Source organism: Leptonotus elevatus, chromosome 8 (assembly GCF_054856555.1).
Source record: "Leptonotus elevatus isolate MCC_2025b chromosome 8, RoL_Lele_1.0, whole genome shotgun sequence".
NCBI lineage: Eukaryota > Metazoa > Chordata > Actinopteri > Syngnathiformes > Syngnathidae > Leptonotus > Leptonotus elevatus.
In genome coordinates, this window is record NC_141246.1 from 1475220 (window position 1) to 1503191 (window position 27972).

General features: G+C 40.3%; 3 protein-coding genes across 14 annotated transcripts in view; 1 reads left to right on the forward strand and 2 right to left on the reverse strand.

Moving 5' to 3' along the window:
• vav1 (vav guanine nucleotide exchange factor 1) overlaps positions 1 to 13902 on the reverse strand; it is a 37190-nt gene extending 23288 nt beyond the window's left edge. For 5 of the 10 annotated variants that reach the window (XM_086082226.1, XM_086082222.1, XM_086082231.1 and 2 more), the window contains exons 1-3: positions 13745 to 13902; positions 12697 to 12858; positions 2497 to 2645 (exon numbers count right to left, since the gene is read on the reverse strand). The gene's annotated coding sequence lies outside the window, so the exon portion shown is untranslated. Of the gene's footprint in view, positions 1 to 138; positions 278 to 2496; positions 2646 to 3772; positions 4256 to 5078; positions 5810 to 12696; positions 12896 to 13744 lie in introns of those variants that run through there. The other 5 variants (XM_086082224.1, XM_086082223.1, XM_086082225.1 and 2 more) reach the window with 5 other exon arrangements.
• Positions 1 to 20195, forward strand: sh2d3a (SH2 domain containing 3A). Of its 2 annotated transcripts, XM_086082232.1 has the most exons (17): positions 1 to 304; positions 2065 to 2182; positions 2320 to 2378; positions 2509 to 2666; positions 8311 to 8350; positions 8456 to 8569; positions 8645 to 8788; positions 10146 to 10420; positions 10493 to 10578; positions 11475 to 11594; positions 11700 to 11860; positions 12718 to 12891; positions 15409 to 15686; positions 16857 to 17028; positions 17972 to 18083; positions 18174 to 18359; positions 19104 to 20195. In XM_086082232.1, exons 1-17 carry the CDS (start codon positions 215 to 217, stop codon positions 19295 to 19297), a joined length of 2481 nt encoding a protein of 826 aa, XP_085938358.1. In that variant the 5' UTR covers positions 1 to 214; the 3' UTR covers positions 19298 to 20195. The 2 variants fall into 2 exon arrangements, with proteins under 2 accessions (XP_085938358.1, XP_085938359.1); XM_086082233.1 differs by lacking the exons at positions 1 to 304; positions 2065 to 2182; positions 2320 to 2378; positions 2509 to 2666 and adding an exon at positions 5239 to 5458.
• Positions 19520 to 27972, reverse strand: part of trip10b (thyroid hormone receptor interactor 10b) — a 16715-nt gene continuing 8262 nt past the window's right edge. The window contains exons 9-15 of one of the 2 annotated variants that reach the window (XM_086082234.1): positions 27722 to 27883; positions 26149 to 26175; positions 25129 to 25238; positions 23917 to 24049; positions 23742 to 23818; positions 23080 to 23174; positions 19520 to 21700 (exon numbers count right to left, since the gene is read on the reverse strand). In XM_086082234.1, coding sequence (XP_085938360.1) covers positions 21555 to 21700; positions 23080 to 23174; positions 23742 to 23818; positions 23917 to 24049; positions 25129 to 25238; positions 26149 to 26175; positions 27722 to 27883 — 750 coding nt within the window. In that variant the 3' untranslated portion in view covers positions 19520 to 21554. The remainder of the gene's footprint in view (positions 21701 to 23079; positions 23175 to 23741; positions 23819 to 23916; positions 24050 to 25128; positions 25239 to 26148; positions 26176 to 27721; positions 27884 to 27972) is intronic. The other variant, XM_086082235.1, reaches the window with a different exon arrangement.

The following is a 27972-nucleotide window of genomic DNA, read 5'->3' on the forward strand; positions in this document are numbered from 1 at the left end:
TTAATGACAAGTTCTACTGGCGAAAAGCGGGAGAAAGTGAAACATCGCACGGAAGCGCTCCCAGAATTCCTTGCTGCGCCGCGCCGCGCCGCGCCGACGGATAGGTGCCACATTCTGGAGCAAACCACTCGACTCAACTCTTGCTGGAAGTCCAAAGTGGTCATGCTGGCTGCCATTTTCTGCTCTTGATCATCTTTGTCTGCGCGGGTCCGAGATGAATAATCGCTCCATCGCCTGGTGGCTGCGGCAGATCGGCCTGTCTCAGTACATCAAAACCCTAGAGAGCGAATATTACGGACTGGAGGTATGTCAAAAGCAGGGCTGGCCGAAGGTTCATATTGTACAGTTTGAATTATAGATGCGAGAGCAGGGGTGCCCATTTGTGGCCGGCGACACGTTTGTATTCAAATAATATATCAAAAACATGGCTCACATTAAGAAAAGTTAAAATGTTGAAGGATATCACTATTATTTTTAAAAATTAAACATCAAATCTTAAAAAAAAAAGAGAAGTTTAATGTGACATGTCACACTTTTACTTTTAATGATTGAAATTATTAAATCATTATTAAATTATTGATGAAATGAAATGAATAATACAAGATCTTGGCTATTCATATATATGCAGTTTATCTCGATTGTTTGAAAAAAAATGATGAAAATAGGCGGCCGTGATGTTCTCATTTGAAAATGAAAAAAGAATATGAGATCCAGTATTGCACTACTTTTTAACAGACTTTCGAGTTTGCAAGATATTGTCGATTCTTTTCTAAATGAAAAGAATACATTTAAAGTGCATTATAAATAAAATGTGTTATTATTATTATTGTTGTTAAACGTTAAACTGTACCAGAAGTAGTTTTAATTACAAAAATGACAACAAATGCTACAAGGTATTCTACAATTTATTTTGAATTATTAAAAAATAAAAGCAAATTTATCGCATTTTTTAAGAAAGTAATTTTTTCAAACATTCAATTCAATTGAATTTAAAAAAAAAACTTTTTATTTTTTTAAAGAAATGAAAGGGGACGAAAAGAAGTGAAACTTATGACATCTGCCCCCGATCAAAACACACAAAAATAAATAAATAAAATAAAAATAATCAACGCAAAATAAATGATGGTAAACATCAAACGTCAAGATGCTTTCAACGTAACAATTAAACATCACACTACTGTTTAACATATTGTTCAAGTGGACTTTTACAAAATATTGACTATTTCTTTCTGAATAAATGTTTTAAGTAAAAAAAAAATAATCAAACACATCACACACTAATACTTAAAGGGTTAGGGTAACCCTAACCCTAACCCTAACCCTAACCCATTATAAATAAAATGTGTTGTTAAACGTTAAACTGTACCAGAAGTAGTTTTAATTACAAAAATTAAAACAAATTAAATACATTTTGAATGCTACAAAGTATTCTACAATTTATTTTTAATTATTAAAAAAATAAAAGCAAATTTATCACATTTTTAAGATAGTAATTTTTTTCAAACATTCAAATCGATTCAATTCAAAAATAGTTTTTCTTTTTTTTTTAAGAAATGAAAGGGGACGAAAAGAAGTGAAACTTATGCCCCAGATCAACACACACAAAATAAATAAATAAAATAAAAATAATCAACGCAAAATAAATGATGGTAAACATCAAATGTCAAGATGCTTTCAAAGTAACAATTAAACATCACACTACTGTTTAACATATTGTTCAACTGGACTTTTACAAAATATTGGCTATTTCTTTCTGAATAAATGTTTTAAGTAAAAAAAAAATAACCAAACACATCACACACTAATACTTAAAAGTTTTGCTTTGTCACCGATAACATACTGTAAAGCTCGGATGTGGTTTGTTCACGCACCCTCCTCCAATATGTTAAATTTACGTTGACCCCCCAGACGTTTTTGGGATTAGCTTTGGCATGGATCACAAAAACAAGAGATGAAGTAGCCCTTTCACTTCCTTCCATTTTCTTAAAAATACTTTTTTGGGGGGGGGGGGGGGGTTGAAAAAGTCCCAATTTTGAGAATCAAGTCCCGCTCGTGTGACTTCAGGGTCTGCTGAACGTCAACGACAACGAGCTGAAGGAGGTCGGGATCGAGGACGCCTCGCACAGAGAAACCATCCTGACGCAGCTTCTGAGGCACCGCCAGAAGCTGGACCCTCACTTGGGTAGTAAAAGCACTCCGTCGGCAAATGTTTTTACACTTTTGCCATTTTGGACTTTGGAAATGCTTCCCAGCGTTCTTCTTAGCTCGACTGCAAACGTTGGCACTTTCCTCCGTTAAAATTCCCCCGTATCCTATCAGGTGTGCAAATGGAGCGCAGGGTGAGCAGGAAGTACTCGTTGGGCTCGTCCATGGATTTGGTGAGAGCGCGCACACCCACGCACACACACACACACACGCACACCCACACACACACACACACACGCTGGTGCAACGACAGTTACTGAAGTCAATAAAAGTCAACGTTAGGATGATTACCACTTCTCTCAGGTGAAGCCCAGCAAGGATCTGTTCCGCCAGAGTGTTCTGCCCCGCCTCCACCGCACTGACAAAAAACACAGCCTCTCGGCGTCCTGCTCGCAGCTGCGACCCCTGGATGAGGATCACGCCTCCGGGACGCTGGACGGCTGTCGGGAGAGCAAGCGCAGGTAAACGCGAGATGCTGTCGCAAAAATGTGAAATCCCACACTCGGGGTACTGTGAATACTAAATAGAGAAGAAAAAAAAATCATTCTGTAGAATCCATCCCACTGCCCTGCGATCAAATGTCTTTTTTTTTTGTCACATGGTGTCGCAATATTATGAGAATTAAGGCAAAAATGATCAGTTTACAATATTTACAGTTTATTTAATACACGACTCAATGTGCTTCGCGTAATGATTGGCACAACATTTAAACGCTTTTACAAACAAAAAGAGTTAAATACATTGAAAAGCAAAGTCAAGAAATTGAAAGTAGCTGAATGAAATTATTTACTAAAAGAACAAGATTCGGGAGGACATGGTCGTAAAAATGCTTTGATTGACCTTAATCAAAGTTATGGGCAGGGGGGGGGGGGGGGTAACCTGGATAGAAAAGCATTTACACGTGGGGCTGACGACACTTCTATTTGCAGCTTATTCCTTTTGCGTGCAGCATAACAGCTGAATGCTGCTTCACCATGTTTGCTTTCAACTACTGACCCTAAATCATTCAGTGACTAATAGACCAGTAGCGGGAATTTACAGTCTATTCTACAAGAGGTTAGAGTTCGGGGGGGAAGTCACAATATTACCAGAATAAAGTGGTTAAGTGAGGGAAAAAAAGTTTTACTTATTGAAAGAAAAAAGTGCTATTTATAATCTCATGAGTATAAAAATTGTACTTGTAGACAAACAGCACACCTGGATTCACATATTCACAGTTTTTCTTTCCCAACATTTTTGACCCCCCAACACACACACAAAAAATCTCCCCAGTATTTTGTCCTTATATTTCATGGTAAACTATTCATCAGCATTTTCTGATGAACTTTTTTGTGGTAAAAAAAAAAATATATATATATATATTATTGTCTACCCCAATACATTTCAATGGTCGACAATTATACGTAGATCTTCACTATTCGTGGGCGGTCCTTGTCCCTATCCACCACGGATGATGTCTCGGGGCGCCACTGTAGTCTTGTGTGTGTGTGATTGTGTGTTTGATGATTGATGATTAACAGCGAGGTCTTAAAACCGAAGGTCGTGAAGTTATGTAGTCGCCACTCACTTGTCGATCACTTTCACACTCAGCTCGGGATGAAATGGACGAAGATGAAGGCCGATTTGTTTGTTAAAAAAAAAAAAAAAAAAAGGACAACAGAAGGGTTAGATCGGATGTCGCTGTAACGACAGTTTTGTCACAGGTCTTGTACAGGAAAAGTACATAAATAAATAAATAAATAGGAACGAAATAGGTTCACTATGTAAAAATCCTGCTGTAGGGAATCCGTGGATGATTTGAAGACAGTGGCGGCGTTTGGAATCACTCGCCGATTCCAGACCTGACAGTCAGAGAACCCAAAGCGGCAGTGAGCTCCTTACTTTCATTATCCTTTGCTTCCATCCTTAAACAAGCGTAGTCCACCTATTTGCTTGAAAATAAATACATCAATCTAAGCTAGCAACGCTGTAATAACAGTGAATTTTTGTAAATGAAATGTTACATTGCCTGCATTTTATTGTTGGCATACGTCGCTGCATCCATTCTGTAGCTGAAAAATGCTAGCACAATTAGCATTACTAGCTAGTATAAGATAGCGTCTATCCAGTCATATTCTCTTTAAAAGAAATGGTTCACAAAAATCAAAGTAGGCAGTCAAGTTTGGCCACATTTTGTGAGGAAATAGCAGTGATGCATGATGGGAATTCAACTTATATTGTCAAATAGCCGAGGCACATAATGTCGGCATAACATTAAACATTCTGTTCTATTCGAACGCTCTTGTTTGCTTGGACTAATCTATATGGTTTGTCAACTGGTCAAATAGCTCAATAAACTGTGGCGCCAGGTCTCACACATTGGCGCGAGTGACACATATTTTGATTAGTTTTAGTTTAATGATTGCCATAAGAGCAGAATAAACTTTTAAGCTATTTTCAGCAGTAAGTTTATATTTTCTCAAAAAATTATTTGATAACTTTATTATTTATGTACAGTTAGTACCTTTAAAAACACATTCTTGCTGTTGCCTAAAAATGACATCTCGTGTGCGCGTTATTGTACAGTCATTGCTCAGTTTGTGAAAGTCACATGACCAAAAAAAAAAAAAGGTGAGATATGATTGGTCGTTACCAGAGTACCTGTGATGATGTCATTTTCAGTTGACAGCAAGTGGCAAAATATGTTTTTAAAAAGGTATTGATTGAACATGAAAATAAAGTTATCAAATTAATTCTAGACAAAGTAATATCTTTTTAATAGCTTAAAATGGCTAAACGAGTCAAATATTACTTTCTGAATGATTCGCAGTTAAGTAGTAACAGGTGTGGAACATTCAAAGGATAAAAACAAACAAACAAACAAACAAACAAACCTTTTCGTGATTTCAAAGGAAGTCATAATGTTTTCAATTCGGGATTCGACACCAGGCGGCGGCGGCGGCGGCGGCCGACTTGATGACAGGTGAAGGAGGCGGCCCGACTTGTATCGGTATTCGAGGAATGTGTCCAGATAGCGGCGCTTGGGTACCGCGGCCCGGGGCGGGGGAGAACGAGTGCCCGGGAAAGCTTGTGGGAACACGCCGGCAGTGAAGTGAGGGAGGAGTAGGAGGAGAAAAAAAAAAAAAGGGCGGCGAGGTGGGAGGGACCGGGTCGAAGGTTCGTCTCCCCCCTCAAGCCATCGGCGAGTCCCTTTCGAACCACAGACCGTCAACATGCGCAGGACGAGCGATCTGTGAACGCCACTGACTGACAGGTAGGAAAAAGACCGCCATTGCTTCCTACTTGAGTTGTTTTCAATAAGCCTCGGGAGTTCACGCGAGATGTTAAACAAGTTAGCGCGAGGTATGCTTATCTTCCATACATATGTTACGACACGTTTTTTTTTTTTTTTAAATCGGTATTTACTTTTCTTTAAAGAACCAGGAAGTACCGCGCCCCATCTTAGTCTCACTTGTAGCGTGTTTACAATTTGTTTAACAAACTCAACAAACTTTCTTGACATTTATCATTGGCCAACCGGATATTTGTTGCTAGGCAGACTTTCTCCGAGCACCTCAGGTGTCTTTGACCAACGCCCCTCAGACAGGATGTTACTCACTATCTGCAGAACAAATATATGATTGCGCACGTGTCGAGCCCCCCTCGTCGTGACCTCCCCCAGGGTCCCAACATTCTACAAATCAACTATAATAAAGTGATAAACATTAGTATGCCTGTCTTGTAAATTGTTGTTGTCTTTGTATTTTTTTGGTTTTTGAAAGTGGACCTTGAGTTTGGAATAAAAATGGAATTGAATTGAAAATAACCACTAATTCTATATTCACTACTATTTTTTTTTTGTTTTGTTACCTTTGACTATTTAACTTTTAATAACAGCAGTTGTACGACTACTTCTTAAGGTTGCCAGAGAGGTGCCCCAATTGATCAATTAATTGACAGCTAACCAATTATCAAAGTAATTAACAGCTATTTTGATAATCGATTAATTTTTTTTAGAGGCCTTGTTTAATGTAAAATTGCCCAAATCCTCAGAATTTCACCCTCTCAACAGCGAATATTATCCAAATAGTCCTTCTCTACATTTTCAAACATCTGCTCTTAAGTTTTGAAAACAGTGATCAACATTGTTTGCCAATTTTCTGACATGTTATGGACCAGATCGGTCACTTAATCAATTTATGCTTGCTTAAGTGATGGAATAAAAAAAAGAAGAAGAAGTTTTTGTATGATTCGTCAAATCAAATTAGAGACAGATGTGTGGATTATTTAATTTATCATGAGTTGCAGCCCGAGTTGCGAGTGCCCGGGGGCGCTTGGCAATTATTGCGTCACGGTTCAGCCTAAATTATTATTATAAATTGCACAATAGTTTTGTACTTGATAGAAATACGCAGTGATACAATTTTCTCTCCACACACCTTGCAAAAATAAAAAATTTAAAATGCGAGCACCCTGTATTGATGGTGGCCGGATGATGTGAAGTTTGTTTTGCCGCCGTCGAGCGTCGGCCTCTGAAGTTTACTTGCATCTCAAATGGACTTTAATGGCTTAAGTTAAGGTTGCTTGTGTGTTGGAGCCTGGCGAGTTTTGTATCAAATCAAGTCAATGTGAAGAATACGAATGTGTCCTTTGGGGATTTTCAGCCACATGCTAATCACATTAATGCCTGACATTAGCATCTGCTTGGAAACATTTATGCTAATGTAAGTGCACATAATTGCTATTTAATCCACTATGTTGTTCATATTATCATGAGCAGCCAGACTCGGGTTCTGTGTCGCAACAAGGCACGTTTCTGGTCTGTTTTTTTTTTCCTGGTCCCAAAGTTTTCCCACTTAAAGATGAGCTTGTTTCCTGGAAATAACATTTGTTTACTTGTTACAAAAACAGCAGAATTATTTTTCAGTCAGCACATGTGTTGTTATAAATGGGCTATTGATTCCCAGCAGCACTTCCTGTTAGGATCCGCTCCAAATCGGGCCGGGAAACTAATAATACAGTGGAACAAAAAATGACATTGTTGTCATGTTAAAAGTCCGAATAAAGGCCTCGAAATGTCACCAATGCCTCCTTTTTAATCATACTTTAACAAGTTGACGGCAGGGTGACGTCACGAAATGTTGCCGTCGTTGGTTGCGGAGACCACAAAGCCCCGTAAATTCAAGGTTGCGGTGGCGGCGAGCTCGGCCCCGGAGCGTTCCCTTGATGCACGAGGTGGCGACGGGAGGAAGGAAAGACGGGAAAAGGGAGGCCATCGTGGCAGACGCTCCTCATTGTCCCGCACATGTGTGAAGGAAAAATATGGGAGTGCTACACAGATATTGGTACGCAAAACCAGGCAAGTAGCTTGATGACATTAGCTAGTTATTTAGCTAGTTAGCATAATTCCCCCAAAATGGCAGATTTTTGAAAAATATATATATTTTTTCAAAATTAGCGCTTTAATTTTGAGTTAATTTAAAGTTCCTTTAACGACACTATTTTTTTTAAACGTACGATTAATGTGCGCGCCTTACTTGGAAATGCTGTACTGGGGCAATTACAGTCGCAACGCAGCAGACACGTCCACGTCAAAAATTTAGCAGTGATAAATGGAATAATAATGCATATATTTGTGGAGACTGGAGTCAAGCTGTATTTTGCCATTTTGAAAATGTGCAGAATTTCACAAGTTTCTTCATATTATTGCTATTAATATGAAAATAAAATGCACTGAGCGGTCACCAACGTCTTACAAATGCAATTACGCCATCTAGTGGCAGAAAAATGATCTCAACACAAATCAATACACTTTTTTCTTTTTTTTTACAGTACAATAGACCTTTTTAACTCAATTTGACGAATTATGAAATTACTGTATCTGACTAAAAGACGGAGCCATATTGTAATTTGTTAAACATGTTTGTCCACTTTTGTTAAGAGTATGAAAAAATATGTTATCGTACATTTTATTGTGATATACAATTTGCGATGAATCGTGAGTTAACTATTGGAAGTTATGCGATCAATTACGATTAAAAATGTTAATCAACCTGACACCGCAAGTTTACATACTTCTTGAGAATATGCAAAATGAATCCCTTTGTCAACTCTCGTGTTTTCCAGCAAACGAAGGAGCGTTGCGGCATACTTGAGCCAGCTGAAGGTAAAAATGTGCGCCGGGAATTGTTCGTGCGCGGTGATGTGCTCTTCCACGGACACGCGGTGTCAAAGGCTGTGGAATGACGCGCGGTGATTTTGCACGTTGGAGGTGTTTGGAGGCCGCAAAGAGATGGACTCCGTGAAGAAGGAGCTGGAAGAGCTGAAGCTCAGCACCGAGGACCCCACGAGCCATGCCTGGTACCACGGGCCCCTCGCGAGAGAGGTGCAACCCATTTACAAAAGAGTTCATTGCAAAAAGATGATACAAACCCATGGCACCAATGGGCGTGTCCCGCAGGCTGCCGAGGCTCTGTTCGAGAGGGACGGAGACTTCCTGGTCCGCGACTCCAGCTCGTCCCCGGGCGATTACGTCCTCAGCTGCTACTGGAGGAACGAGCCCATGCACTTTAAGATCATACGAGTTGTGCTGAGACCCAAAAAGGTGGATTGTCATTTTCTTTATTAATCGGGGTTGGGAGGGTTACTTTTAAAATGTTACAAGTTACCTGCTAAAACATGTGGTTAGTCATGTAATCCAAGTACCATAATATTAAAGTAATGTAACAATTACTTAGGATTACTCCAATACCAAGTATGCTCATGAAGTCAAAATAAAAATAAATATCACCACAATTTATATTTCTATAGAGTGCTATTTGCAGGTGTCAGGGACCCGGGCAGCCTACAAATAGCAAAAATCCTTGTATAATTGGCAACCATTTAAATGCATGTACAGTATAGATTGACTGATTGATTGTTGAAAACGTTTGAACTTGAGACAAAACAATTAATTGACTAATCAACAACCAATTGATGATTCAATTAATCTACAACTTTTTTGATAATTGATTTAATCATTTAATTTAAATTGTTCTTAAAACTCAATTCATTCCCAGCCGTTTTCACTGAAGCAACCCCCTTCGCTCCCGGCTGTTTTATTGGATTCTTGATCGATTTTTGCAAGGCCCACACAATATTGTGTTCTATTGCTATGAAAACATGGCGATTGATTAGAGTCTCTTCTTTCATCAGGAAAAGAAAGTATATTTCTATCCGTTTCCGTTTTGCAGCTATTAGCATTAGAACATAGCTCAGTTTCATCATTATTCACAAATCGGTTTAAAACTGTGGTGGAAACAGCTTGTTGCAACATGGCCCTGGTTGATCTCTTATACTCTGCTGCCACCTGCTGGCCCTTTTTGTAATAATTACCTTTTGTATGCTCTAGGATAAAAAAAACAACAACATAAAAACGTCTTTGGGACACTGGTAATATTTAAAACAGAACGTATTTATAAGTTTTTGGGAGCAAATTAGTTAAGAGGTAAACAATAAAACATTAATTAGATTTAGGGTCATTGACCCCAAAAGGTGAGCATATACTGTAAAGTGGAAAGAACTGAGAGTGCTCAGCAGTGTTATGGTCACTTTGCTCTGTTGTGTAATTGTACAAAAGCATTATTTGTCGAATGAGATTTCTTTTAAGAGAATAGTTTTCATTGTCCACATGGTTCCAAGAATCGGAGCTACTTCCCACAAATGCTGCTGACCATGTATAAATGCGTCTTGGCAGTAAATATTCTTCTGTAACTAATCAAATAAAACATTTGCAAACATCTTCTTTTTTTTTTTTACTTTAGAAAACCGCGACACATTTTTTTACACTTTTTCTGATATCTTATACGAAAACCAGTAACGGCAAGGTTACATATTTGACGCAAGGTCACGGAGCTAAATACGTGTGTGTGTTTATATTTGTATTTATATTTCAATATTATATTAAATTTGATTTGTGACAGGGCTACTCCCGCGAGCTGTTCCAGTTCGAGGAGGACCGCTTCGACAACGTTCCCGCGCTGATCCGCTTCTACGTGGGCGGGCGGCGGCCCATCTCCCAGGCCTCGGGCGCCATCGTCTTCCACCCGCTGACCCGGACGCTTCCCTTGCGCGTCATCGCCGAGCGACAGCAGGCCGACTGCAAGAGCGCCGAGGGGAAGTCCCAACACGAACGCAGCAAGCGGCTCAGCTTCAGCAGCAACATGGCGGACGCCCTCCACATCAACCCTCTGCTCAGGTGGGCGGGAAGGGCGGCCGCGGTCACGTCGGAATCCCCACTTCCTGTTAAACATCACTTCCTGTGTGGCAGGAGCGGGAGTCACCCCGGCAACCTGGAGAACCTCGGGTGCAGACCGTCGCTCCAGACGGCCCAGTCAGACAGCAACCTGAGGCCCGGTACCCATCACATGACCGCACATGTGCACTAACGGCAAAAAGTATTGGGACACCCACGATGCGTTTATCGTTCTTCCATGTCGACCTGTTGAAAACTTGACGAATATATACGTCATTGGCAGTGAACAGTTGATGAATACGCAGAGTACATATTGAACTATTTAAACATCATGGCTTCTTTTTAGGGGGGGTCAGGCGATTCAAAATTTTTAGCGTAATTAATTGCATGACTTATATAATATAATAATTAACTCACGATTAATTGCAAATTTTATATCTGTTCTAAATGTACAATTAAATGTTTTTTCCCCCTCATTTTTCATACTCTTAACAAAAGTGGGAAAAAATGTTAAACTAATAGAGATACGAAAGGGCTTATTAACTCATTCAAACCCAAAAACATTTTCAATACTTTGTCCTTCACTGTTTTTTTTTGCTAGAGCATACAGAAGGCCTTGATGCAGCCTCTGAACTGAAGAGAACAGTTGAAGCAATGGTAGTTATTACAAAAACGACCAGCAGGTGGCAGCAGAGTATAAGAGATCAACCAGGGCAACAAGCTCGTTTTGCCAGTGTTTTCAACAGATTTGTGAATAATGATGAAACTTAGCGCTATTCTAACGCTAATTGCTGCAAAACAGAAACAGATACAAATATACTTTTTTTTTCCTGATAAAAGAAGAGACTCTAATCAATCTCCATGTTTTTATAGCAATAAAACACAATATTCTGTGCGCCTTGCAAAAATCAGTCAAAATCCAGCAAAACAGACGGGAGCGAAGGGGGTTGCTTCAGTGAAAATGGCTGCCAGTGAATGAGTTAAAACAGGGTGCGTCCCAATACTTTTGTCAACATTCTCAGCTGAGCGTCATCTTTTTTTACTCTTCCCCACACAGGCGCTCCTCAGAACGCCAAACCAGAGAATGTCGGCCCCCCTCCCATCTCGCCAGTGTTTCGCACGGGGAGCGAGCCCCTTCTCAGCCCCAAGCCGCAGCAAACGCGTCCCTGTCACCTCGGTAACGCGCACACTGTCGATCAAAAGTGATCACCATGCAAAGGCAGAATCGTTCCATTTCCATTACATCGGATTGTGTGCCTAATGTTTTGTCCACTCGGCTTAGGTGGGGGTGTGACGCTGCGAGGGTCCGATGGACAGCTGCACTCCCGAGCGCCCCCCAAGCCCCTCAGGATCTCCGCCATGTTCCCCAAAGCCCCCCGGCCCACCGCGCCGTCGGACCAGGACGGTGACCCGTCCGCTTTCTACGACGAGCTGGTCGTTCAGGTCGGCCCCTTTCACGCACAAACTTGGACCTGAGACAATTGGATTTTTATCAAGCATATTACGATATTTGGCAGAGTAAAAATTACGATAAACGATTAATGGGCCGATTAGTTTAAAAAAATGTAATGAATAAAATAACCTCTTTCGGTCCCTTAACACTTACATCAACAAAGGTGCGAATTTCAAGCTGGTTTACAACTCGATGTCCTTTAGTATTTGTTTAAATTTACAACTGAGAGAACAAATGGCAAAAAACAGGTTTGTTTGAATGTCTTTGTCTTAAGTTGTAATAGAGTAATGTGGAATTTTTTTTTATATTCCGTTACATCTGATTGTGTACCCCTTTCACACTGCCACACGGCATCCAGCAGATAATTTGATGTGACGTATAAAATCCAGTGCTACCTTGACGTACAAATTTAATTCTTTACGTGACCATGCTCGTAACACAAATCACACACATCTCAAACCATTTTTCACCATTGAAATGTCATTAATCCACGCCAGTCGTCTTAAAAACACCCATTCTGTTGGTACCTTTCACACAGAAGGGTGGAAAAATTCCAGCTCAACTTTATCCTTTATCACCCAATTTGATGTTGGTACATTTCACAGAAAAAAATGGTGGAGAGAAAACACTAGGTCAACTTCTTCACCCCTTTCCAACTCGGTACCTTTGACGCAAAAAGGAGCAAAACACTGGGTTGACGCCCCCCCAGCATTCCTTGCTATTGCCGTTCATTCAAAAAAAATCAATCAATAAGTCAAAATCAATCAGTTATTTTACAGGCAGTGTGAAAGGGGCTTTTTTTTTTTGTGTGTCTTGCAGTCCTCACACGTTGCCTGTGTGTGTTCAGGTGCCTCAGTCCCGCCGCAAAGGTCACGTGGATCGGCTTCGGGCGGAGGAAAAGTGGCAGAGCCGGGCGCGGATCACCGAGACCTCCTTCGGCTTCCTGGATGCCGACAACAGCGGCGAGGCGGCGTCCCGTCTGCCGCGACTGCCGGACAAGGAGCACTTTGAACGTCCACAGGTTTCTACGCGCCGCACAACACCACATGAATTTCCTTCTACCAGGTCATAAAAAAAATATATATATATAAAACTTATGTTCATTAACCGTCAAAAGTTTGGAGTTGCCTCATTCATTAGCATGCGAAAAGTGGCAACATTTTGACTGCTGTCTTTATACCTTATACTTTCACCCTGCAAAGGTCAACTTTGTACCTTTATTCTGTCATAGTACGTTTTGCAGAGTGTGACTGTATCCCCACATTCCATATCGGTACCTTTCATACATAAAGGTGAAAAAAATACTTGACTTCGTTCTGCTATTCTTTGATAGCTTTGAGTCTAAAAGGTTGAAAAAAAATTAGGTGGTCAAAAATACTGGGGTTGACTTTGCCCTGATGTTCTGTGTTGATACCTTTCACACAGAGAAACACCAACGCGTTGAAAAACGCCATGTTGACTGCGCATCTCCACAGCCTGTGTCATTAGGTTGACAATAGGGCTGGGTTTAAAATATGGATATAGCGATATCGAATCGATATCGCTTTTCATAGGCCAAATATCGATTCATAAAACCATGTATCGATACTTTACTTTAATATGGCTTCTTCTGGTCAATTAATGTGCCCGAGCCCGTGTGAGCCTTGTTCAAATGTGCCCTTCTGTTATTCAGAGTAGCCCAAAAGCAGCCCAGTGCTTACAAAGAAAGGAACCAGCTCAAGCGTGAGCTGCTGATTGTTATATCAATTGAAAAATGGGCTTCGTTTTAATACAAGCGGACCACATCGCGGGTCTCCCTCTCGAAAAATACACGCTGTTTAGACTGATGCACTGTGGAAAAGCTTTTCTTTTTGCAGTAGTTTTAAATGGCTTACCTTAACTAAAATTCTGCGTCACATTGGAGCCAAAAGTAGAATCCTGATGGTTTACTGCGCATTTTGCTGCTCTAAATAGTAAATAAGTCATACTACACTAGAATTTACACGAGACTACGGACTTCTTCTTCTACTTCCATTTGATGGTTGTCAAATACTTTTGGTTCATTAGCGCCCCCTTCTTTACCATAGATACCTATGGCTATGAAGAAGGCCACTGGCGGTAATGCGTGACTTCTTCTTCTTTTTTTTATCGCGGTTGGCAGGTGCGTTTGGTGCATTACCGCCATCTTATTAAAGGGAGTGCATGCATGTGGCAGTAATTAAACTGTACATTAAATGAAAAAAAGAAGCGAAAGACTGAACACAAATACCCCCTAAAAGAAGTAAGGTAATAAATACACAAAATGCCTGTGACTGTGTCTCTTATGTCAATTTCTTTTTATTTATTTATTAACCACTGGAAGCTTAGCATAAAAACCGTCACAGGAATGTGAATGCCGTGATTTGCCAGAGTGTTGCTGCCACTTTATATACAGAGCGCTTTAGTTGTAATTGATTTCAATTATTATTTATTGTTTTGATCAGGTCATGTTCAATAAAAGATACATGATTAATGCTTTGGATTAAATTATAAATGTAAATATTCATATTTTTACTAATGCTCCAAATAAGAGAAAGAAGTTTCTACTATTTGCAACATTGGTACTTCTGGGAAGGTTTTCCAAGTAAAAGTAAAATTGGTACTGCATGAAATCCTTAACTGAATTGAAAATCAATGGGAATTGTGAATCGAATCGAATTGGGCCCTTCGGAATCGAATCGATTTTGGAAATCTGAATCGATACCCAGCCCGAGTTGACAAATGTTGTTTTGACTCCATTCACACGTTCCGCGTGTGCACCTTTCATGCGGAAAGATGGAAAAATACTGGGTTGAATTTGTTCTGCCATTCCGTGCTGGTACCTTTCACACAGAAAGGTAAAAAAAAAAAAATGCAGATTGATTTCATCCATGCATTCCGTGCCAGTACCTTTCACACAAAAAGTTTGAAAAACTGGATTGTGTCTATATTCTGTGCTGTCACCTTTCACACAGCATTGTGCAAAAATACTGGATTGACCTTTTTCTACCATTCCGTGTCGGTAACTTTCATGCAGAAAACCGAAAAATGACAGCTGGCTTTGTACTTGCATTCTGTCTTGATACCTTTCACGCAGGAAGTTTGAAAAATGTGAAGGTTAAACTACATCCTTAAATTTATTGTTAACACCTTTCATGCGGAAACCTGGAAAAAAATGTTGTGCTGACTGCATGTTGGTACCTTTCACGCCGAAAGGTTAAAAATGATTACTTCATCCCCATAACCTGTGTTGGCACCTTGCATATAGAAAAGTGGAAACATACTGGGTTGATTTGTTGGTATCTTTCACACAAAAAAGCAGAAAAATGTTCACGTTAATACCTTTTCACACAGAGAAAAATGTCATCTTGACTTTGTCCCCTCCGTTCTGCATCTTAACCATTAAAAGAAAAAATTGACGGCTACATTTAATGTTGCGAAATTTCCATCTCCAATTTATCGGTCTGTACCTTTGACACAGCTCCCTCATGAGGCGGTATATTTCGATAACGTCCTTCTTTCCCCCCCACGCCGCTCACAGGTAGAATGGATCTCGTGCTTCCAGCTGGACCGCTTCGAGTCGCTGCTGTTGCCGGAAAACAACCGCCCGCTGGAGCCCGGCGTGCTGCTGGCGCTGAAGGAGCTCTTCAACCGCTCGGACCCCAACACCACCGCGCTGCACATGCTCAGCGTGGACTGCCGGGTGGCGCGCATCGTGGGCGTGACGGCCCAGCAGAGGCGGGCCATGGGAGTGGCCTCGGGGCTGGAGCTCGTCACGCTGCCGCACGGCCGACAACTGCGCCAGGACCTGCTCGAGAGGTACCGAGCGCTCGCGGTGGAGAATCCAAGCGAAAGGTCCAAACGAAATAGAACGGAGCAGAGCAAATGGCGAGATTCGAGATGGCGCCGCCCCCCCGCGACCGGCCATTTGCACTTGCTTACCAAACAACTCAAATAGTTGTTGTTCATTTGAGGTAACACAATTGAAAAGATATGACGCAATTTTGAAGAATTGTAATTTCCAACATAAAAAGGAAATTGTTGACTTATATATTTTTGTGATATGCATTTTCGATTCTATAAAATGTTGCCCTCAAAGTGAAATGTTGAGTAGTGGATGCAAAGAAGCTGTGGGAATATTTTTTGATTGGCTTTTCAAGTCGCGCCTGACAGAGTTGGACTTTTTGAGGCCTGAACTGAAGAAGAAAATACTGCAGAATACTTTTTTTTTGATAACCCAATCATTGGTTGAATAATTTCAGTAAAAATATTATATAAATTATAATATTAACTGAGCGTTGGCTTACATTTGAATCTGTTAGATGTTCCATTTTAAGAGCGAGACAATAGTCATAACGAGCTAAAATTAATTACAGTAACCTCCATCATGTGTTTTGGGGGCTCGCTATCCTACTTTTTTTGTTGATTTATAAATACAATATATGCAGTATAATAATATATATTCATTCATAAATGGAAATTAATTGTGTTTATTTTGGATGTAATTCCATTGTCAGCCATGTTTAACACTGTTAATTTGAAAGACAAGTGAAAACAGGAAGTATTTCAAGTACAGCCTAATATTTGCTGAAAAAGAACGATATTAAAAGTCAAGTCATTTTCAATTCCGCTTTTTACGACGACAGAAAGCAATGAATGTAGGTTGATTTTTTTTTATCATCTTTGAGCATAATTATTGCTGTATATTTGGAGATACGTTTGTTAGTTTGGAACAAAATGACATTTGCTTAGTGCGATAAAAACACGCCTATGGAGTCATTAGGCTTATTTCACTTACTGCTGGGATGAATCCCCCCCCCCCCCCCCATTTTAATTTATTTTGCCCCCCCCCTGTAAGATGCCACTTTTGCCGGCTGTGCATGTCGACGCCGTGCCATGAGAATGTGCCCTTCGCCACTCGGTCATGATAAGTTGGTCTTGCGCAACAGAAATGAACACGAGTGTCCCCCCCCCCCCCCCCCCCCGCAGGCACCACCTGATCGCGTTGGGCGTGGCCGTGGACATCCTGGGCTGCACGGGCACCGTCAGCCAGCGGGCCACCGTGCTGCATAAGTTCATCCTCCTGGCGCAGGCGCTCAAGGACCACGCCCACGACCTCTACGCCTTCTCTGCCGTCATGAAGGGGCTGGACATGCCTCAGGTGGGCCGCCATCGCCGCCCGCGTCGGTCAGAAAAAGCACGGCTGCGTTGGGGAAGCGCGGGATCGAACGCCCGAGGCAGTCAGTTGGCCATTAAAGTGCTGCTCGGCGTGCGGCGGGTAAATAGATTGGGTACGAAAAAGAAATGAGTGAATGCAGTATCACCTCAGCAAGTATTTTATTTTCATTATTAATGGTGTCACGATAAAGTAATTAATCGACAACTAATTGGTGATCAAATTAATCGACAACTATTTTAGATTAAAACCCTATCCTACTTTGAAAACCTAATTTGAATCCTTAATCCTAATTTGAAATTCTAAGCATAGTTTGAAACCCTGATTTGAACCACTAACCTGAGTTTGAAAACCGAGCCACACTTTGAAAGGCTTTGGGTAGGGATTCAAATTGTGTTTTTAAACTTGGGTTTGGGTGTTAAAGTAGGATTTCAAACTAAGGTTATGGGTTCAAAGTGGGGCTTTAAAGTCGAGTTATGTTTTGAAACTTTTGATAAGGCTTCAAATTTGAGTTAGGGTTTCAACTTCAGGCTCGGGTTTGGGTTTCAAATCGGGTTTTTTAAACAAGTGTTAGGCTTTCAAACAGGTTCGGATTTCAAACTTGGGTTGGGGTTCCAAATGAGGGTTTTAAAATGGGATTAGAATTTCAAAGCGGGGTTTCAAACGATGATTAGTCGAGTTGCCACTTGTTATAAAACGGATTGACAAATTCAGCTGTCAGAATGTGCGACCTCGGGTTCAGGTTTCAAATGAGGGTTTCATAGCAGCGGCGTGCAAAGGATGTTGAGAACGTCCGTAACCCGAACCCCCGCCCCGGGGGGGGGGGGGGGGGGGGGGCATCGCAATGTGCCAGTCCGCCCGGGCGTCCGCTGATGTGATCCACGGAGCGAATGACTGATTGCGTGCGTGCGTGCGTGCGTGCGTGCAGGTGATGCGACTGGAGATGACGTGGCGCTCGCTGAGGAGGAATCACACGGAGAGCGCCGTCCTGTTCGAGAAGACCCTCAAGCCCTTCATCAAGTCGCTCAACGACAGCGACGGTGAGGCGCACGCGCGCAAAAAAAACAATCCCTTCAAGCACGATTTGTGTGTTTTGAAGTCTGTCCTTTTCCACCCGTTTGTGCGTTGAGAATGCGTTTTGGGAGGTCCGGTGGCCGTGCCGCACCTGGTCCCGGCGCTGCTGCTGATGGAGGGCGAGGACGCCGTGGAGGACAGCGAGCGCGGCTGCCAGATGCTCTACGACGTCTTGCAGGCGGCCCGGCGCCACGCCGCCGGCGCGCGCGACTACCAACAGCACGCCAGCGCTCTGCTCACAAGTACGCGCGCACGCGCAACATCAACACCAACAATAATGCGACCCATACCCTTCTAGGCAGCTATAATATTAGTTCTTCTTATTTTATTATTCTACTCATTTGCTCCCAAAAACGTATAAATGCGTTCTATTTTAAAGTGTCCCAAAGACGTATTTATATATATATTTTTAAGTTTTTTTCTATTTTTATGCTAGAGCATACAGAAGGCTTTGATGCAGCCTCTCAACTGCAGAGAACGGTTAAAGAAATGGTAGTTATTACAAAAACGGCCAGCAGGTGGCAACAGAGTATAAGAGATCAGCCAGGGCTATGTTGCAAAAAAAGCTATTTTCCCCACTGTTTTAAACAGATTTGTGAATAATGATGAACTCAGTCAAAATCCAGTCAAACAGCCGGCCGGGAGCGAAGTGGGTTGCTTCAGTAAAAATAGGCAACTTTATTCTCAATTACGTTTTTTAGGACTGTTGTCATTTTTTTCCTGCTACAAAAAGATCTTTATTTGACTTTATTCAATTACAACATTTTCACATCAAAAAATGCAACTTTCTCAATCCCAAAACTAGGAATTTATGCTCAGATATTTACCAGTACTTTTTCTTACATAAAAAAAAGACTATTTTTGCAATATTAAAATTTGATGTAAAAAAATAAAAAATCTATCATGGTAATATGTATCCACGCATACATGTAATAATGCTTTTTTTAAACGTAAAAAACAACAACTTTGACCTCATACCTGTCTAGGTGGCTGGACGCCCGTCCCCGAGATGCTGGAGGCTTTCCAGACCGAGTTTGCTCTGCGACTCTTCTGGGGACAGTCCGGAGCAGAGGCGGACAGGAAGGAACGCCACGACAAGTTTGACAAAATTCTCTGCGTGCTCTCGGACAAACTGGAACCGGTCGAGATCAGACCCGAACTCTCTCAGCCTCTCAGCTGAGACCATGGGAGCAACTTTCCTGATGAAAATGTGACGGAGAATTCTTTATCCATGTTAAATTATACAATTACAGCCAGTGGAGTAGTGGACAATTCAGATTTCATGTGGGCCGCAGCCCATTTAGGCAGTTGTACAAACTTCGCCCTATCTCCTTTGATCAAAATGTGATTTTAGACCCGAGGGAGTCTTTGACAAAGTTGCATTATTTACTTGCCACCAATGGACCATTCAGTCTTTAATTGAACCGCAGCCCAACTATGCAGTTGTACACACTTCTTCAATGAGTGAATTTGAGTCGAAAGACATGACAGAGAACTTTTTGTTAGATTGTATGATCTGAACGAGTGGACACTTCAGGTTTTAATTGGGCCCCAGCCCATCTTGGCAGTTGTACAAACTTCTCTCATAAGACTTCAAATGTGAATTCTGACATTACCTATCATAGCTAAGTTATACATACAACAAGTGAACCCTTCATTCGTTAAGTGTACCACAGCCCATCAAGGCAGTTTTGCTAACTTTACCCTGACCTGCTTTTGGGATAAAAATGGGATTTGGACAGATGGTGTAGAACTTCTTGTCGTAGTTAAATTGTACATATGAGTAGACTCCTCAGTTATATTAGACTGCAGCCCGTCCAGGCAGTTGCACAATTATCTCCCAAAAGATTTTGTGGTAAAACTGTGAGACATCTTTAAATCATATATGCAACAAGTGGACCCACTTGTCTTTCATTGGACCGCAGCCCATCTAGGCAGTTGTCCACTACAGAATTACACTGTTGTATTTTTTTTTTTTTTAACTGATTATGGATAAATGTGCTGAGCTGCTTTCACAATACGAAATGTTTTTTTTCACTTGTGTAAATAACACCAAGTAAATGTTTATTTTTCTTGTACTTTTCTTGCATTATTTGTAAATATTTACAGTATAGACCAATTAACACCACAACCCGACTAAAATAAGAAATAAGATCAACAACTTCATTTGTATTTTGGTAGTTCATATTTAAAGTTTTTAGTGCTCATGTACTTTTTACGATACATCCATTGAAACATTTTAGCGCAGTATCCAGTGTGAGTCAGGCCCGAAATGCGGCACTGACTGTGTGACCTTGAACAGGCTCATTTAATGATACAAGGCAAACAAAAGTGTCAAGTGGGTGTGCTGTTGAAGGGCTACGAGGGCTGCACTAAGAAAATCTTTCACTTTTCACAGTTTTTACGAATGAAACCCACAAAAAAAATCAGGATTACTGTAATAATTTTTTTTATCTTGAAAAATAAAAAAACGAATTCCTTAAAATATGAAGAAAAATTCTCTTAATACAATTTTTTTATGTAGAAAACACGATCATGAAAAGTATGATGTAAGTTTGACTTTTTAATTACATTGTCTTGAAAAACTTTGACTTGGCAATATTGCAGTATGTTAAGCAGAAAATATGAATTTTATATTATAGTTACTATCATGAAAAATATACTCAGATTTTCCGCTTTTTATTTGTATAATAAAATCTCACTTTTTTTGTATTTATTGTATGTTAAAAAAAATACTGTGAATAAAACATTGAGTCTTAATGATTTTTCTTTAAAAATATTTTTTAACAAGGCTACTAAAAGATAAAAGGGAAAAAATCACTCATGAAAAATTCTGACTTTTTACTCTCAAAATAAGTTTGTATTCACAAAGTAAAAAAAAATTTATGTTAAGAAATGTTCTCGTAATATGCGTAATATTTTTTTCTCAGAAATATACCGATTTTCTAGTACTACATCTTTTGAAAAAAAACAAAAAAAAACTTTTTGAAAAAAATATGAGTTTGTCCTAAAATTAGAACTCTTCACTTTCTTGATTTAAGAAAAAAATGACTTATTAAATGGGAAAAATTTGACTCACTATTCATAATATTAAGCCATTATTTTCCTTGGAAAAATTATGGGGGGGGGGGACTATTTTTTTTTTTTTTTAGTGCAGCCCTCAGCACCTTAATAATGTCCATGGAAGGACATTTAATGCCAACCCAGTAAAAATGGATCTTTGACGTCAATAGCCGTCAACGGCAGTGAATGAGTTCATGAGGATTTTTTTTTTTAAATGACAAAAATAGCATCCAATCAGAAAAGAGGAGCGTGGCTACAGCAGCTTGTTGAATAAAAAAAAAAGTTGTTGTTTTCCGAGACTAAATGCACTGCGGAAAAAAGCCGTACATTTCCTACATGGAGAGTTGCAAGTGTACGACGAGGACGTCGTGACCTTAAGTCACGACCTTGACGTAGGAGGAGGGGATGAAGCCCTCCTCCCCGTTGGCCCGCAGGACCCTCATCCAGCCGTCGCCTTTGTCCTCCTCCATGATGGTCAGAAGCTCGCCGTCCGTCACCGAGACGGTGCCCTCGCTGTTGCCTGCGTGGACAAAACAAAACAAACCCCACATTCTTCAAGTCGTCTGTGCAATCGGGGCAGTCGGGGAAGTGCCCCGTCGCACGGCGCCTCGTTTATTTCTAATGTGTCATTTTCATTGCAAATTGTATTTTTATGTATTTGAAATGTGACTTTATTCCCACAAGATAATGACGGTGAAAGTGACTGTTAATCAAAAATATATACTTTTTTTTTTTTTTTACGACCAATCATGGCTCACCTGTTTTCTGGGTTTGGTCAGCAATCTGAGCCATGATTGGTCGTTACCTGTTTCCCGCGCACAGGTGATGTCATCTTTAGTTGTAGTGGCAACGTTTGTTAAAAAATATCTTCTTACTGCTGAAAATGGCTCAATAAGTCATGAAAAATGTGACTATTATTGACAGATTATATTAGATGTTTTAAAAAAAAAAATCTGGAAAAAACTAGGCTCATATTAAAACTTTTTTTCTGTTCACAACTTTTATTCTTAAAAAGAAGAAAAACTGTACTCATCCTCACATTACTACTTTTTAATCACAAGAATATACTTGAATAATATGACTTCATTCTCTGTAGTTTTTTTCTAGAACAAATCCAACTATTCTCTTTTACTTTTTTTTTTTTTTTAACTATTCTTGAAAAAATATAACTTAATTATTAATTGTAATAATAATAGTAATAGTGCAACCATTTTTTTTAAATAAAAAGAATATGACTAATTACACAGCTATTAGCTAATATTGAGAGACACGTTACGTTTTTGCTTTAAAAATACAACTTTATTCTCATCTTGATTTTTGACTTTAATCTCGAAAATGCAACTGATCTCCATTTTTCTAGAAAAAAACAATTATTCTTGAAACAAAACTTTTTTCTCATAATATTATGATTTTATCACCAAAAATATTCTACTATTCTAAAAAAAAATGGTTTTATTCTCCATCATTTTTGGGGGACGTTTTATTTACGAAACAATATTCTCATTGTGGTATCTTGACAACCTTATTTCTCATAATACAACTGCCACAAAAATATGACTTTATTCTTGATTTTTTTTTATTATGTACTGTTTGTTTTTTGGAAAAATATATTTTTGAAAAAACAAAACTTCATTTTCACATTTATGGCAAAAATCGGACTATTCTTGAAAATTTTTACTTTTTAAATAATTTTCTTGTAGAAAAAAATACTTCAGTTGTATAACAATAAAAGTTTACAATTACAACTTTAAACAATGCCATTTTACTTCATGAAAGGAACGACTATTTTGTGCCTTTAAAAAAAAAAAACGGACTCCATTCAACCTTGAATTCCGCCTAGCAACAAGTCATTGTTTTACAGAGTTTCCATAATTGTGTGGACAGAAAAAATATGCAAACCTTCAAAGTTGTACAAAGCCGTGCACTGGCCGCAGTCGTCAAAGTCGTCGTCAAACTCGGTGTAAATGTTCTGATGGTTTTCAGACGTCGCGACTCTGTGGGACGCAAAGAAGAAGAACGCGTGAGCAGTCCCAAACGATTTTTGTTCCTGACTTGGAGTCCATTCAATCGGCAGGAATTGTTCGCCAACTTGAGAGCTCCGGCGAAACACTACGAAATTATTGCGGGCATGTTCCCAAAAGAATGCTTATTTTGGACTCTTATCTCCTGGATGCTGATGCTGCCGGACGTCGCCGCCCCCTTTCAGTCTCCCTCGCCCCCTCCCCCCTTTCATTCTCCCGTGCTTGAGGAGCCAGCGAGGCTGTCTCCATGGCAACGAAACGATGTGTTGGCAACACAACACAAGCTCCTCCCCTATTATATGTGCAAGTATTTGAGTCGTGATTTTTATGTCTGTATGTTTTTATGAGGATTGTCCCCCCCCCAAACACATACTAATTGGGGCAAAGCTTGGGAATTGTTTTTTCATTGTTTTATGTTAAATTTTTCATTTGAGAAAACTGTTGGGGCGACCCGTTCGGTTTTTCAGTTTTCCATTCCTTGCCGTGAATTTGTTGTCGTATTGAAGACGAGCCAGTAGCGGCGCCCGTGTTTGTCCTTACGTGTTTTGCGTGTGGTTGTTGTTGTTGTTGATGGCGTTGGCGCATTCGTCTCCTCCGACCGCCTCGGACAGCCACGTCTGCAAAAACAGAACAAGAAGAAGAAGAAGAAGGAGGAGGAGTCAAATGTCAAGAGGAGTTTGGTAAGAATTCGATTTTGGACTTTTGCAGCTCGTACTTCGTATTTGGCGAGCTCGCCGTGCAGGTATCCGATGTTCTGCGCCGTCTCGGCGATCTGAGGTTCCAGAAGTGTCGGGTTGCCCAAGTCGGCGTTCTGCTCGTACACGCCTTTCATCTTCTCCAGGGCTTCACTGGCGCCCAAGCACACGTTGACGTTAGTTGCCTCACAGAATACATTTGATTTTTAACGCACTTTACGTTTGGAGAAAGACGTCAAAGTGCGCAGAACCGGCAACAGAGAAATGAAATACAAGCAGGCAACAAATAAAAAAAGGTAAAAAAAAAAAAATGAAAACAATCAATCGATGAAATCGGATCAAATCGGATCAAATAAAACATGCTCATCACATTTTCAAAAATTCCGCTTTAATCTGTTTCAATACAATTCAGAATCCCAAAATTTAATACTAAACTGTATTTTTATTCATATACTTGAAATGACTGAAATGTGTTCATTACATTTTGCCTTATAATGAACAAAACACAATTTAAAATCGTTTTTTACATATACCAAATAAAAGTTTTGATTTAGTTTTCATTGAAAATTCTACAATTAACTTTCAACGTAATTATCAAAACGTGTATTTACATGATATGAAATTATGTCAAAATTGTATTAAAGATTTCATTCAATATAAATCATTTTTGTGTTTTAGTAACAACATAGCACATCATTTAATCATTCATTAAATTCATTGTTTAAAAAAATCATTAATTTAAGACCACGCATTTTGTATACATTTTCAATATGATACATTTTAAAATCATTTGATCTGTGTTTTCCAATAATATAGCACAATTACATTTTTCATTAAATGTCATCCGTTTTTTAAATTTTCAAATGCCTATTTTTTAAATGTTATTTTGTGCTCATAAAAGTCAAACTTAAATGACATTTTTTTATTTTTGTTTACTGATTTCATTTATAAAAAAAAAATCATGTACATTTTGTGTTACATTACTATTTGTACATTTTAAATGAATTCAATCGAATCAAATAGAATGCCTTGTTTTTTATTCTTATTTAAAAATGTTGAAATTAATTTTGTGTTTGATTTTTCTCAATGCCACTTTGACCTCATTTAAAGTGTCACGTGGCGAAAACGGATGCCATTTTTATTCAACTTTTGACGCCATTCTTCTTCAAATAAGCCCCCCCCCCCTTCGTTAGGAAGAGGCGGGCGTCCAGGTGCACCCGATCCCGTCTCACCTGGTCTCCTGCGTCTTGTGGAGCTTTTTGGACACGTCGTCGATCTTGGCCTGCAGCATCTTCTTCCTCTGCTCCGGAGGAAGGTGAGAGAAGTCCTCGGCCGGCGGCGGCTACGCACACGCACACGCACGCGCACGCGCACACGCACACACTCGATGATTTTTCATGCCAAGTATCCAACAACGATGCTGACCACCAAAACAAGATTCCGAACAAAAGCCACAATCATTCTTTTTTTCTTCTGTGATGTCACAAATGTTGTCATTTATTTCATCTATGTCATAATTAGGATTCAATATAAATACATCCTTTACATCGGTAAAAGTTAAAATGGGAAAGAAAGAAATAAAAATGAAAAATAAAACGTAAAATAAGGCATCAAAAATGAGCATTAATACTGTATTCTTAAAAACAGAATTGACTAAAAATCCAATTGAAAATAAAAAAAAATATTGAAATGACATTAAAAAAACATTTAAAAAAATAAAATATAAAATGAAAATAAAAAAATGAACATAATAGTTAAAAAATATAATTCTGATGGAAAATTCCAATTTAAAAAAATTGAATGAAAATCTTAACAATTTTACAGGTACTAAATACTGAAAAAATTAAAACAATTTCCAAATATCTAAAAATCAACAAACAAAAAACTACATTTAAATCAATTTTTGGGACACTTTAAATTAGGAAATATAAAATCAAAAAAATTTAAATCAAAAAACATTTAGCGGCCACGTGATTAGGTACACCTGCACGAACAAAACGAGAGAACTTTTTTGATGAAATTTTTTCAGGGCTGGACGTACTGAACTGAAAGATGTTTCTAGTCATTCATATTTTGAATATTAGCAACAACTTTTTGTCCGAATTTCTCTATTTTCCCGCATGCAGGTGTGGCTAACGAAGCGGCTGTGCAGGTGTGACATCACAGAAGGCGACGTTATCATTGTGAAGAAATGAAAAGGAAGATGGCCGCTCCCCCGCACCGTCACCCCCCGCCAAATGACAACAAGTTACCGCGTGCTGTTTCTCGGCATGCGACGTCTGGACGGAGACAAGAGAATGCTTCATTTGGACCGGTCGCAACACAAAACGTGAAAACGACACATGCAAAAATCCCCAAAATCAAAATCCCAAAAGTGCTGTTGCTGTGTGGAGGAAACAAGTCAGTGCAGGAATTAGACGGCCCCGAGGGGGAAGGACAGGAATGCGCACGTCGTTTTACGACTGGCTCACTTGGCAGCATTCTTTAGCGTGCGTGCGTGCGTGCGTGCGTGGGTCATTAAGTAGTCGTCGTGGCGACCGTACAATACAAGAGGCACATAAGTCATGATGGAAGGAAAACATAACAGCTGACGCGGATGTTAATACAAATCGTGCCTCGCGTAATGATTGACAGGCAGACTGACCAATGATGCAACCGACCAATCACGTGTGCTCGGTGTAATGAGTGCATTGTAGACCGACCATTGGTGAGTAAGTGACGCAGCCGACCAATCGCTGGGGTTGCATACTTTGACATGGAGACTGGCCAATGCAGGTTGATGACCGACCAATCACTGGTGCTACTTTTTATGATTGACATGAAGACAGGCCAGTGAAGAGAGCTGAAAGACCAATCACTGGTGCCAATTTAATGATTGACATTTAGACTGACCAATGGAGAGCGGTTAGTGACCAATCAAAAGTGTTACATGTAATGATGGACATGTAAATTGACCAATGCAGGTTGATGACCGACCAATCACTTTTTATGATTGACATGTAGACAGTCCAATTAAGAGAGCTGAATGACCAATCGCTGGTACCAATGTAATGATGGACATGTAGACAGGCCAACGCAGAGTGATGGACACAACCGACCAATCACTGGGGTTGCATACTTTGACATGGAGACTGGCCAACGCAGGTTGATGACCGACCAATCACTGGTGCTACTTTTTATGATTGACATGAAGACAGGCCAGTGAAGAGAGCTGAACGACCAATCACTGGTGCCAATGTAATGATGGACATGTAGACAGGCCAACGCAGTGATGGACGCAACCGACCAATCACTGGGGTTGCATACTTTGACATGGAGACTGGCCAATGCAGGTTGATGACCGACCAATCACTGGTGCTACTTTTTATGATTGACATTTAGACTGACCAATGAAGAGTGGTAAGTGACCAATCAAAAGTGTTACATGTAATGATGGACATGTAAATTGACCAATGCAGGTTGATGACCGACCAATCACTTTTTATGATTGACATGTAGACAGTCCAATTAAGAGAGCTGAATGACCAATCGCTGGTGCCAATGCAATGATGGACATGTAGACAGGCCAACGCAGAGTGATGGACACAACTGACCAATCGCCGTTGTTACGTGTCATGACCGACCAATGGCGGTGTCGTGACATAAGCAACCAGTCGCAAGGGCCGCATTTGACACCCCTGACGAGCACGTGATGTAATCCTGGGCGTTTCGATTGACATGCGGACCGCCCAAAAGAAGACGACAAAACGACAAGTCGCCGGTTGGGCATGTAATTAATGACTGACGTGTAAAGCGACCAATGCAGGCGCACGCGCGTGTGTTGACCTTGTTCTTCTTGCTGAAGGGCCAAAGCCGGGCTCGCACTTTGGGCGGGTTGAGGCTGGAGTCGGAGCCGGCCGCTTTGATCCCCTGCGTGTAGTCCTCGAAGTCCACGTCGCCGGGACGCTCGAAGCCCGACTTGTGCTGCTCCACCAACAGCAGCGAGTCCTGACGCCAAAGGACACGAAAAACGCAATCGCAAGTCAACATCAGCAACAGCGACGGCGGCTAAAAATGTCTGCCGCGAAGCGCGTTTT

Coding starts and splice junctions, on each gene's coding strand:
- sh2d3a (XM_086082232.1), top strand. CDS start 215: ATGAATAATCGCTCCATCGCCTGGTGGCTGCGGCAGATCGGCCTGTCT. Junction 2,379..2,508: donor TGGGCTCGTCCATGGATTTG/GTGAGAGCGCGC, acceptor CACTTCTCTCAG/GTGAAGCCCAGCAAGGATCT. Junction 2,667..8,310: donor TGTCGGGAGAGCAAGCGCAG/GTAAACGCGAGA, acceptor CGTGTTTTCCAG/CAAACGAAGGAGCGTTGCGG.